The 13,263-nt window shown below is 46.7% G+C and overlaps 1 protein-coding gene across 5 annotated transcripts in view; it reads right to left on the reverse strand.

The window, feature by feature from the left end:
• ZGRF1 (zinc finger GRF-type containing 1) overlaps window positions 1–13,263 on the reverse strand; it is a 619,324-nt gene that overhangs the window by 546,029 nt on the left and 60,032 nt on the right. For all 5 annotated transcript variants that reach the window (XR_014978114.1, XM_085641436.1, XM_085641435.1 and 2 more), the window contains exons 3-4: window positions 12,919–12,999; window positions 9,047–9,106 (exon numbers count right to left, since the gene is read on the reverse strand). Coding sequence is in view for 4 of the 5 variants with exons in the window: in XM_085641436.1 (XP_085497562.1) it covers window positions 9,047–9,106; window positions 12,919–12,999 (141 nt within the window). In the remaining variant the exon portion in view is untranslated. The remainder of the gene's footprint in view (window positions 1–9,046; window positions 9,107–12,918; window positions 13,000–13,263) is intronic.

Here is a 13,263-nt window from a genome sequence, read left to right on the forward strand (position 1 = left end):
GAGATTTGGCCAATATTTCACGACAGTCTTGTGAAATGTTGAGGTCCTTGAACTCTAAGAAATCAGGAGCCATGAATGCAAGTGCAGTGACTGTGGGTCCGGATGAACCACTTGGCCTCCGACCCTTGACAACATAATAGGCGTCAGCAGTAGGCAAATGGGTTTGCCTTGAGACAATAGTAGAAGTTCCTGGAAGCAATGTTGTCTTGGCCAACGGGGTGCAATCAGAATTAGACGGCAACCTTCCAGCTTCATCTTGCGGATCACCTTCGGAATCAATGGTATTGGGGAAAAGCGTACACACCAATCCCTGATCCCTGTTGAGGGAACCTGCTGGCACAAAATTGACATTCTTTGTTCTCTCTTGTTGTGAATAGGTCCAGGGCTGGCTTACCCCAAGCTTGGAACACTGTGTTCACCTGTTCCTTTTCCAGCTTCCACTCCTAACAGTCCGACTGAGACGTGCTCAGCGTGTCCGTCAGGGTATTGAGGAGACCCCTGACGTGTTTGGCTCTCAGGGCATCTCGTGGAAAGTGGCCGTATTCCCACAATTTCTAAGCTTCTTGCGAGAGCATAGCTGATTTTTATCCTCCTTGTTTGTTGATATAATACATGCTGATGGTATTGCCAGTCAGGACTAGCACCGACGAACCCTTAATCCTCGGGAGGAATGCTTGGAGAAAACAGAAAAACGGCGCGACGCTCAGCCTGTTGATCTGCTGTTGTTTTTATCTTTGAGATCAAATCCTGCAGATGACCTCCCCATCCTTCCATGGAGGTATCGGTCGTTAAAACGAAATCTAGAATGGTCTGTAGCAACGTGAGACCCTGGGTCAGATTCTCTGTCTGCGACCACCAATGTAGAGAATTTATCATGTGCGGTGTGACCTTGATGGTATCGTCAAACGAATCAATGGCTTGTTGCCATTGAAGTTGCGGTTCCTCCTGAAGAGGTCGCATTTTGAGCCGTACCAAGGGTATGAGATGTATCGTTGAAGAGCACATCCTCAGGAGCGAAGCGAACATTCGGACTGAAACTGGCCTTTTTTTTTTTTTTTCTTCAAATTAACCTTGCCAATTTTTGAAGATGCAGTTGGCGACCAAGTGACAAGAATGCGTTGCATTGGACCGTGTGTAACCTTGCTCCGTGAAAAAACATGACTTGGAGGACGTAACTGATTTGCTGTCGTTGAGAAACAGCCTCAGAGAAGAGTAGAGATGGATACATTCTGCTGTGGCAATCTTGGTTTCATGTTCTGAAGGACCTTTGAGCAGCCAATCGTCTAGATAAGGGAACACTTGTATTCCTCGAGATCGCAATGCTGCTGCCTCTGGTGCCAAGCACTTCATGAAGGTTCTTGGTGCCAATTTCAGCCCAAACAGGAGCACCTTGAACTGATAATGGGCGCAAGGCACTTGAAAGCGAAGATATTTGTGATGTTTGGGGTGGATAGGTATGTGGAAATATGCATTTTCCATATCCAGAGAAGCCATAAAATCTCCTTTGTTTAAAAAACTCAAAATCTCATGACGACGAGGGGGACCCCTGGGCAGAGTAATAGGTGGCTGTTTGATGAATTCCAGGGTGTGGCCATTGGTTACTAGGTCTAGAACCCATTGGTCTGATGTAATTTCCTGCCACTTGTGAACAAAGCTGATATCTTCTGGCCCACGGGTAAGAAGGGTAAAATGGTTGGTGCCCTATGGAGATCACTGCTTCCTGTTAGCGTCTCGGCCTTGATACTGCGATCTCTTTCGACCACCCTGACGGGAGAAACTAGCCGTAGACTATTGACAATATGATGTCTGGCTGTAAGGCTGTACTGGGATTGATACTGTCTATTCTGTTGGTTTTGGTATCCTCCTCTTGACGAATAAACCACGCTCTCTCGCTCCTCCGAAAGATCTGCACCCGTATTAAAGGGTGCCAAATGATCCTGCAGTATCCGTGTTAATTTTTGTAGCTAAGAGGGTTTCATCAATATGTTCCCCAAACCAAAAACCTCTTCATCATGGGCCATGTCTAGAATCTTTAATTGCCCCTCAGGTTTGAAAGTAGTGGCTTTAAGCCATCCCTGGTGTCCAAACACTGCAGCCCCTGCTAGCTGACGGAAGTTGGTGTTCACTATGTCCAAGGCGCAACTATAGTTTCCGATGCGGCACGTTATCCTTCCAACAGAATCTTTCTTGCTTTCTGCCTTCGGTCCTCAGGAATGAGGTCAATGAGACTCGCCATGTCTGACCACATTTGACGGTCATAACAGCCGATTATGGCTAGAGGATTGGCAGCTCTAATAGAGGCCGCTGCCATGGTAGAGAATGTTTTGCCTATAAGGTCCAGACGACGTCCTTCCTTGTGTGGTGATAGGCGTTGCGGGATTTTAGATCACTGTTGGGCGGCCTGTAAAATTATTGAAGCTGGCTGAGGGTGACCCATTAGACAGTATGGGCTTTTAGCAGGTGCACAGTATTTCTTTTCTATGTGCGGAAACACTGCTGGAATAGATGTAGTCTAGTATAGGTACCACACTCGAGATCTTCCTGGACTCTTCTTTGAAATCATAAAGGAAACATTCTGTCTGTTCGACTAACTGGCAGTAGAAGTCTAGTTCTTGCCCGCTGTATTAAATTATGTACAGGATACAGTCATAAATGAGGCCATCTTATACGATCTCATCGTAGACTTTGCTGTCGTAGACATGGGTATGTAGGCGAGGTTATTGCAGACGAGGCCGTCGTCATAGATGACCGTCCTGAACAACCATCATAGATGAGGCTGTCGTAGACGACCGTCATAGACAATGCCATCATAGATGAGGCAATCATAGGTGAAGCCATCCGTAGATGAGGCAATCATAGATGAGGTAGTCCTATGATGGCCATTCGTAGATGAGGCCATTCGTAGATGAGGCCATCCATACATGATGAGGCTGTCGTAGACGATGGTCATAGACAATACCATCATAGATGAGGTAATCATAGGTGAGGCCATCCGTAAATGAGGCAGTCCTAGATGAGGCAATCGTATGATGAGTTTTTCTTCGAGATGAGGCTGTCCTGGGCAATCTCATTGTAGAGGAGGCCATCGTAGATGAGGCCATTCGTGGGTGAGACCATCATAGATGAGGCCGTCGTCGACGACCATCGTAGATGAGGCCGTCGTCGACGACCGTCGTAGATGAGGCCGTCGTCGACGACCGTCGTAGATGAGGCCGTCGACGACGACCGTCGTAGATGAGGCAGTCGTCGACGACCCTCGGAGATGAGGCCGTCGTCGACGACCCTCGTAGATGAGGCCGTCGTAGACGACCGTCGTAGATGAGGCCGTCGTAGACGACCGTCGTAGATGAGGCCGTCGTAGACGACCGTCGTAGATGAGGCCGTCGTAGACGACCGTCGTAGATGAGGCCGTCGTAGACGACCGTCGTAGATGAGGCCGTTGTAGATGAGGCCGTCGTAGACGACCGTAGTAGATGAGGCAGTCGTAGATGACCATCGTAGACGACCATCATAGGAGGCCCATCATAGACGAGGCCATCGTAGATGAGGTCAATATTGTTGAGGCAGTTATGTTATGTTATGTTATTTTTATTTGTACCGCGCACAGCTGCCCCAGCAAAGGGGCGTCGTGGCGCTTTGAGAAGGTGAACACAACACAGCACTAAAAGTGGACAAAAGGAGACGAGACACAACAGATAAGCTAAACAAATAAAAAGGTCTTGATAGCCCGTCTAAACTGAAGGAGCTCATCGATGGCCCGGATTTGTGGAGGAAGAGAATTCCACCAACTCGCTGCCAGGACTCGAAAAGAGCGGCCACCAATTCTGCTCAACTTAAAACGCGGGACCACTGCTAAGTTCTGGCCTAGCGATCTAAGAGTGCGAGAGGGGACATAGGGGATCAGCAATTTCTCAAAAATTTGTGGGGGGAGTACCCTTTAGGATTTTAAATGCAAAGCAGAGAACCTTAAATCTAATCCTCTGCTGCACAGGGAGCCAGTGGAGAGAGCGCAGAGTATTGGACACCGAGCATCGCCTAGGCAGACCTGTCACCAGTCGGGCCGCAGCGTTTTGAACCCGCTGGAGCCGCAGAAATTCTGACTGGTTTATCCCCGCCAGTAGGGAGCTGGCATAGTCCAGCCTGGACAGCACTGATGCTTGGACCACCAGCTGTCTTGTGGGTGCATCAAAGAATTTGAGGATGGGTCGAAGTCCTCTGATGATGCCATAGCAAGAAGCCGCCACCTTCTTGGTATGACAGATGAAACTCAGAGAAGGATCAAGCCACACCCCCAAGTTTTTTATCTCTGCCGCTGGGAGGGGAGTCACACCCAACTCCGAAGGCCACCATTTGTCATCCCACAAAGCCACCTGTTTACCAACCACCATAATCTCCGTCTTCTTGGTGTTTAACTGGAGACAGTTGGAATTCATCCAGTTAGCCACTTCCCGCAGACCATCACAGAACCTGGGAGCCTCCAGGTCGGAGTCCCCACTCAGTGTGACCGCCAGCTGCGTGTCATCTGCGTAAGAGACCATGGTCAGGCCCCACCGCTTGACGACCGCAGCCAGCGGTCTCACATACAGATTGAAAAGGGTGGGACTCAGTGAAGACCCCTGTGGGACTCCCTGGTCTAGCGGGTAGGATGACGACTTACCGGGCGGGATCGCCACCTGGAATGACCTATCCGTAAGGAAGGAACGAAACCAGTGCAAGGCGGAGCCAGAAACGCCCACCTCCTCAAGACGCCGAATCAGAATCCCGTGCGAGACCGTGTCGAAGGCGACACCAACATCTAATAACAGTAGTGCCACCGTCCGACCGGAATCCAGCACGGAACGCAGATGCTCGACCATCGAGAGAAGGGCCGTCTCCGTGCTATGACCCGCACGGAACCCGTTCTGGGTAGGGTCGAGAATGTTAAGCCTACCAAGATGGTCTGTAAGAGTGGCATTCACATGGGCCTCCGCTATTTTCGTGGCCCAAGGGAGAAGTGAGATAGGGCGGTAGCTTTCAGGTTTAAGGGGGTTAAGGGTCGCCTTCTTCAGAATTGGCGTGACTACTGCCTGTTTCCATCTAACGGGAACCACTCCAGAAGAGAGAGACAGGTTGATCAAGGACAGCACCGGGGTACGGCAAACCGGTGCCAGGGTCTTGAGTTGGGCCGGTTTCAGCGGGTCTGCCGGAGATCCAGACTTGATTTTGGCGCTGAGAAAGTCAAACACCTCCAGAGATAAGGGGGGTAAGATGGAAAGGCATTCCCCCTCACCTAAGGTGCGACCAACCTGCTCTAGCATCAGGGAACCCGTTGGGAAAGTGCGATAGATGGCTTGCACTTTTTCATGGAAGAAAGAGGCCAAACCCTCACAATGTGAGTCCAAGCATATTTCCACTGCAGTTGCTCTCTTCGCCATCAAGTCCTTTAATACTTTAAAAATAAGTTTCGATGGATTGGCAGAGTTCTGAAACTGTTGAGCATAAAAGGAAGCGCGAGTTTGACACACTGCCCTGTGATAAATCTTGACCTTGGCCAGATAACATATTTTCAGATCTGGGTCTTACGACTTCCTCCATAATCTTTCGGCCTGTCTACAGGCCCTCTTAAGAGATGCCAAGGAAGTGTCATACCAAGGGCTCGGCTCCCTCCGGTGACACTTGGACCAACACATAGGAATCAGAGAATCGAGGGCACCAGATATCCACTCACAGAAGGAGTCGTATCCACAATCGACCTCGGTGAGCGGACCTAAAGGAACCTTCTCGAGCTGATGGTAAAAATTCTCCAGTCTTAATTTTTTCCAGTGTCGTTTAAGAACAAGTCTATCCTGAGATAGAAAAGGAGAGTCAGACAAAGAGCATGCCGTTTTCACCAGCAGTAATATTAGACATGGAGTTTTGGAATAGACTCCTTAATGTCAGGTTAAACAGATTTCCCTGATGTAGGGATGAAAAGGGAGTTGTAAGATCAGCCTCTGAGGAAGTATTTCCCACTTGCCTCTCTCTGTGAGAAGTGCCTATCAAGACTCAAGGTAGGTCTTTATGGCTTTTTTGCGCGCCCTCTGGAGGCTCCTGGCGCGACTTCTCCCTTTGATCTCTCCTATGAGGTGAAGGAATCCTCGTTGTTCTCATCAGAAGTGACAGATGAAAGTCTCTGTAGTCCCAATAATAGCCTCATCTCTCAGAACGTGAGAGTTATATTGAGGAAAGGTTAGACATATTTCGTAGTCTATTACCTTGTTTCCTGCCACTCTGCCATATTACTGCCTTAATAGGGTCAGAGAAATGAAGTAGGATCTTGGATGATCCAAAAAGTAGTAATAGCTGAAGAAACTGAGCAGAGCTCAGGGAGACTCCCTTCACACACGACGTGCGGTGAAAATCTGAGGAGAACTGCCTCTGCTGGGAAGGTTCTGGAGGGTGCTGGCAGCTGATTGTCTGGGACCAATCTTTGGTTCTTTTTTCTATAATGATGTAGATAGGCTACTAAGACTTGGGCCTTAGGCTTTTTCTTTTAGCCTACTACTATTATTTACTCTTGGCACTACTTTTGTATTTACCGTGGGACTCCCGCCTCGGCGACGGGGAATGATTCAGGCATGTGAATCTATGAAAGATACCCCAATACTGGATAAATGTTGTTAACAAGATTAGTAATAACAGAAACTTGGGGCTTAGGAGAAGATTGTAGTGCATTAAAATGCATATGGAAGTAATTATGGTGCAAGATCTTCACAGGTTCCAAAGTGCTGAGCTATGTCTCAGAGGCAACATAGAATTTCTTTTATGCTGGTCCAGTCTATTTATTTAAAGAGAAACAGATGTGATCCGGCTGCAGAAGGTAGGACTGCCATTCATTACCACAGTAAAAACAGTGATGAGCAAAATACTTAGATTAATCTCAGCTACTTCTATTTACTCAGACCGCATTCCAGTCCATCATTTATTTTCTTTGGCCACAATGTCACTCTAGATAGATACGAACCCTATGTAAATCAGCTTCAGATCTGTTCCAATAGGAACAATTCAACTCAAACTGCCATGTCAAGTTCCCTACAGTTGGGAAATCAGACAACCTCACAATGTTTAGGCCTATCTGGGCCTCAAAAGAAAAAGTGTAGCTTTAGCCCAAGGGCACAGTGACTATGGGACCCACACTTGGGCATCACCATAGCATACAGGAGACGCCACAGAAGTCATACAAACGGTTCTTAATGAAACGGAGCCCTGGAGAGCCAGGTACAATGATAATCAATGCTTCATTCCAGCTCCACCCCTGGAAGTTGTCCTCAGCTATAAGAAAATTATCTATAGCAGCCGCGGTTTCTTCAGCGGTGAAATGGTGCCAATTCAACCCTGAAATTTACAAATGTAGATATAGCTCCCTCAAAACTTTCCTCATACTTCATTTTTAACAGAAATTTTGGCTGCTAGCAATTCAGGGCGAGGTAAAGACATGGCCCTTTAAGCCACCAGACTGATCCTTTAATCTCGGAAACTACCACTTTGGCAGTTCACTTAGAAGATATTAAAAAAAGTAATTAGCATCCTAATGGAGGTTATAAAAAGTATTTAGTATCTTAATGGATTCCTGTTGGTTTCTGGAGGGAAAGTATGCATTGTTCTAAACTGTGTGAGGATTCCTATGGATCAGAATTAGAATTAAAGTAAAAAGGAGCACAAGTGTCTTTTTCCATCTTCAGCAATTTAGTGCCTTTTCGGATCTCAAGATTATGTTATGTTATGTTAATAACTTTTATAAAGCGCATTGATTACCCAAGGGTGTCCTGGCGCTATATTATTATCACAAATGTATCATCCATTGAAGACAAACTACTGTGTCAGATGTAGGATTTCTTAATACCAGGGTCACTCTCTTGCATACCAACCCATTAAGAGACTGACATTAGAGGAAGGGAACAAATGGCAGCTGTAGTGTGAAACTTCAGGGGGAACATTTGGTAACCTGAATGGCCTGCCTTGTCAAAAAGGCAATTTCCTCTATTTTGATCATCCTAATATAAAAAAATTCAGATGAAAACAAATGAACAGGAATCGAAGTGTAGTAACAAGCAATAGTTTGCAACATCAAATTGGTGCTTTAGCCAACAGACTTACTAAAACAGGCTGCATTGAAAACACCATTCTCAGGCCGATGAGAGTAGTAATAGTATGGACTAATGCTCAATAAAAAGACAAACAGTACAATAAAAATCACTTATGTCTATTGAATGACTGAAAGGTAATATAGCAAGGAAACCTACTAGTACTGTGCACTGTTCATTAGGTTTTGTCCAAAACCATTCCAAATAGACACAAATCAACAGAATTACAGCAAAAAATAATGATGATAAATATACCAAAGTTGAATAGTAAATGCTTTCATTAATCAGTCACATACTAAAATGTGAACATTAAGGACAATCATAATATGCTTAGTTCAGCAATCCAAATGAATACATTTATACATGAGTAAAAGAACAAAAGTTCATTGCTTTATTCAGAGATAAGTAGAAGCCAATTTCAATTGTAGACAACTTGAAGCCAGTTTCAATTGAAGCCCAATGCATTTCGGGACCAGAATGTCCCTTCGTCAGGGGCAACCATGTCACAGGTAATCAGTAAGAATAACGGAAAACGCAAGATAACAAGTCTTCGATTTACTAGAGCTGCCACGAAATATCTGAGAACCTTAATGGCGGTGAAATGTGGGTTTACGGGTTGAAACCGAATGCTGTCATAAGACGACTTCTATGAAGAGTTTTGGCTGAATGTAAGACGTTGGATGTTCAGTGTTTATTGAATGACTGAACCACAACACACTACAGGTAAGATAATCAATTGCCCACTCAGTCACACACGTTCTTTCCTTTGCCCTCTCTACCAACTACCACAATCTTCGCTTCTTCCTTTCACACAAATTTACTACAAACGAAAACAAATATTACATCAGATTCTCATACTAACACAACCATAGAGTACTAAGTGGCACATCACCAATAGCACATTAAATATTCCTGGAAGTGATAAATAGAAGCATTTAACATACCTTGCGGTCTTTCAGGAAAACGCTCTCCAGACGTTGTCCCTTTTCATCAAACAAGTTGGCCTAAAGAGAGATACAAAGCTTAAAAGATATAAGGCCACAGCTCCAAAGTAAAATCAAGCCTCAAAAGTATCCTTAGAAACGAGTATGGCCACTTCCCATTCCCTCCAACCAACCAACTCTTACAGCATTTCAGTTCTTTCCCTATAGTGCATGGCTGGCCTCTGCACTCCCACCAGTGAGGGAAGCACTCCTATTTATTGAGGCTCTCGGAGCTGCTTTGGAGGCACCCATCTCATGGAGAGCACTATATTTGTTACTGTTGGCTTCTGTCAGCATTCATCACTACGCGCAGACACACTGGGGTCAGCGGCTCTGTACTGCTAAGATAGCACACTGAACATCTAAGACATGGGCATCTCACTTCATTTCCAATCTTCTGCAATTGAGAAACTGAAGTTTTGGCAGAGCTGCGTCGGTTAGTTCCCAGAGAAGCACACCACATAAACGTGTATTACCTGCTTTACAATCTTTCACACAAGATTCTGCAGAGCATTACTGAATCTGCGGACTGCAAACCTTTCGCCACCCAATGTTTGATGATAGCAGTATATCAGTTGTCACAAGAAGGGATAGATTGACCATGTAAATGTGTCAATAGGAAATTACAATGAGAGCAACCGTGCATCAGCATAGGGAAGCAGAAATCTGGTCTGATGAATGTACCTGTCATAGGGCCTTGCTTAATACTTGTAATGGGAGCTTTGCGGGGCAAGAGGACCTCGAAGACCCTTTGTTGGACAGCTTCTACTATTACCTCCAGGTTTCCAGTGTTGGCCAGTGCTCCACACTGCTAGTGCACTGATGGACTGTATAAAAACTTAGTAGCTCAGCTATGATGGAGCAGGTCAGAGTGCTCACTTCCATCATAGCAGAAGGACAGGACCTGTCAAGGAAGCCTTCCATTCGATCAGGTAAAAGCAGAGAGGGATAAATCAACTGGGGGCCTAAAGTCGGCACAGCTGGGCCCCTGGTTACCGAGGCAGGACAAAGTCACACCTGTAAAGCCATTCCCTGCCAGCAGAGCCCCACAAGTGAGACTGGCACCATATTTATAATAGTAATTTACTATATTTCTAGAAGTTGGACGTAAAACTCTTTCCGGACAGAGGGTTGCCAGGTCCCTGGTCCCAGTGTCAGGTCAGGAGTTGCATGATTGCCTAGTGTTTGGACTTGCCCAATCCAGAGGTGACAAGCAGGAATACCCCACTTTGTGGTACCTTCCCAGCCCAATCCAAGATCGGGAGGTTAGGTCTGCACACTACCATGGTAGACTCCTGGGGGGGCTGCCTCAGTAATTGATACCCTGGTTCAAGATTAGCCTGAATCATGTTAGAGCTCATACAATACCCGTTCACATGTAGAAAAAGAGGACGGTCCTACCCCTTTGCAACACAGAGCCAAATGTGTGGGTGACACCTTCATGACAGCCCAAGGGTGGGCTGTTTCTGACAAAAGCATGACAGCCGTAGGTTACAGGCCACTTCTCGCTCAGGGATTAGCTGAATAAACCTTTCCCATACCTTGATGAGAAGAGGGCAAATCAGGAGCCTGCTGACAGGGCCCTGGGATCTGCACAGGAGACCTTGGTAAGGGATGGCCTTGCAGATCAGGGCAAACCAACCAGCTGATAAGCCATTGGTGATCCGCTAGGCATCCTCGGCTGAGTTTGTCTGCCCTGGCGTTCAGGGAACCTGCCAGATGTTGAACCAGTAGGGATATGCCCTGCTGTTACAGGCATATCCAGAAATGCAGGGCCTCTTGACAAAGGGTGCACAACCCCACCCCACCCTGGTGCTGTCTGAACCTGCACCAGCACTCCCCTGATCGAGGAAAGAAAGGCTTTCAATGCCAGTCGGGTCGCACGGAGCTCCAGTAGGTTGATGTGGAGTCCGGATTCAGCTGGAGACCAGAGTCTTCTGATCTCCACCTCTCCCAAATGGCCGCCCCACCCCAAGAGTAACGCATCTGTCACTACTGTGAGATCTGGTTGAGGAAGGGAGAGGGGTCTGCCTCTGACTCAATTGTGGTTCATTAGCCACCACTGCTGAAATATCGGTATCATAGCCTGAATATCCTAGACACGCTGCTCGGGAGGATAGGCCCAAAAATGCACTGTGTCCAGAACAGCTACGATGAAAGGGAGCATCTGAAAGGGAGTCAGGTGTGACTTTGGCACGTTGATATTGAACCCAAATGAGTGCAGAAGGTTTGCCGTAGCCCAGAGATTGGAGACAACAGATTGCAGCAAGCCGGCCTTCATCGGCCAGTCATCAAGGTTGGGGGAGAATGGCAACCCTGAACTCTGCAGATAAGCTGCAACCACCGCCAACACCTTGGTGAAGACCCAAGGGGCGCTGGTAAGGCCAATAGAAAGCAAAGTGAACTGAAAATGCTCTCGGCCTACTGTAAACCACAGATAGCGCCGGTGAGCAGGCAGGACTGGAATATGAAAATAAGTCCAAGCTACCATCACGTCTCCAGAGTCCAGGGAAGACAAGACCTGAGCTAACAAGCATTTTGAACTTCTCCATTTTGAGGAAGAGATTGAGGGTTCGGAGGTCAATGATAGGACAAAGGCCCTTGTCCTTTTAGGTAACCAGAAAGTGGTGGGAATAACAGTCACAGTGTACTTCTGGTACCAGAACCGCTCTCTATGGCTCCCTTAGCCAAGAGAGCTGTAATGACCTCGTGGAGAACAGACAGATGATCTTCCGTCAGCTTATCGTGAGATGGTGTCATGGGAGAGGGTATAGCCCCCTCAGAAAAGCCGCAAAACCCACCTGTCCGATGTTATGGACTGAGAGCAGGGCAGGTGATGGCGAATCCTGCCACCAGCTGGGTGCCCATGGTGGAAAAGGGGCAAACTAGGAGGGTTTGAAGTTGGCTGCAGCAGTGCGGGTGGCAAACGGAAGGGACCGCTGGCCACCTTACCGACGATGTCTGGGGGTACTGCACCCTCAACCATGCATATGTTGCCGAGCCAAGGCGGTGGCCAGGTGGGAAATGGAGTGGCTGAGAGCCCCTTCTGTAGCCACGAAAGGCAGACTGAAGTGGACGTGGGGCAGCAGAGAGGCCTATGGACCCTCACTTTTTTATTCGTGTCCGATTGGCCAACCAATAAAATTATTTTTGGACACAATCTAGGCATTTTTATCCACCACATAATCACTTTCACTTGTCACTTCAACCACACAAACCTGCTCCGCAGTAATTCTGGCATTGAAGCACACCAGGGGGGCACACGGCCTCTCCTGGTGGGGCCCCGATGATGAAGCATGTCACCAACTAGGTTGGTGAGTGAGGGCTTTCTAAAGAATCAAGTCTGATTCTTCATGCCTGCTCTTCCCCTGAGAAGGTACACTCTTTCATTGTTTTGACTATATGAGCTGGGGGACCAAGAGTGCTCCTTAGAAAATGTCCCTCTCTCTCTTGTTGTATATTTGCCATACAGTGCTAGATAAGTTTCCACTAACACTACATTGTTATAAATATAATTGTATTTCTACATACAACAAATGTTGATGTATTTTACTGACCATGGGAATGGTTCCTAGTAGTGTATTGAATTGATTACTTATGTAGTTCCTCATGAATAAAATGGGGTAAACAATTAATACGGACTAAACTCAGAATGAATAGACTTTCAGTTAACACATACTTAGGGATGGAGTAACAAAGATTCTTCTGAGAGTAGGTGTAACTTACTCTAGAATTACTACAAAATTTCCATGAGTAAGTCACAAGTGGGAGTGCTTTGTATCGGGTCGTAATGCCATGAAAAGGCCACACAACAAGTATATATTTTAGATTACCTTGTTCCCTTCAGCAGCAATCTTCAGAAATCCATCTTGCCATACCTTGGACTTTTTAGTCTTTTGATGTGTGTACAGCACCTTGTGGCGAGAAGGATACAAAGCATGTTAATGTAAACAATAAAAAATAACGTTATGATCATCAGTACCTGCGCCTGAGCTAGAGAATGAGCTTCTGGATCCTCAACTATGCCCCTCTACTCTAGATAAGGGCATTACCGTGCTGTTATGATGCTGTGACCGATGGAGATTGTAGTTGGGGTTACTCGCAGAAGTGAGGACGAGTGGCCTGAGCCCTTGACCAATAACTGACCATGCAATACGACATGAAAGCGTGCAATAGAT

The sequence above is a fragment of the Triturus cristatus genome, chromosome 2_2 (assembly GCF_964204655.1).
Source record: "Triturus cristatus chromosome 2_2, aTriCri1.1, whole genome shotgun sequence".
In the NCBI taxonomy this organism is placed as follows: Eukaryota; Metazoa; Chordata; class Amphibia; order Caudata; family Salamandridae; genus Triturus; species Triturus cristatus.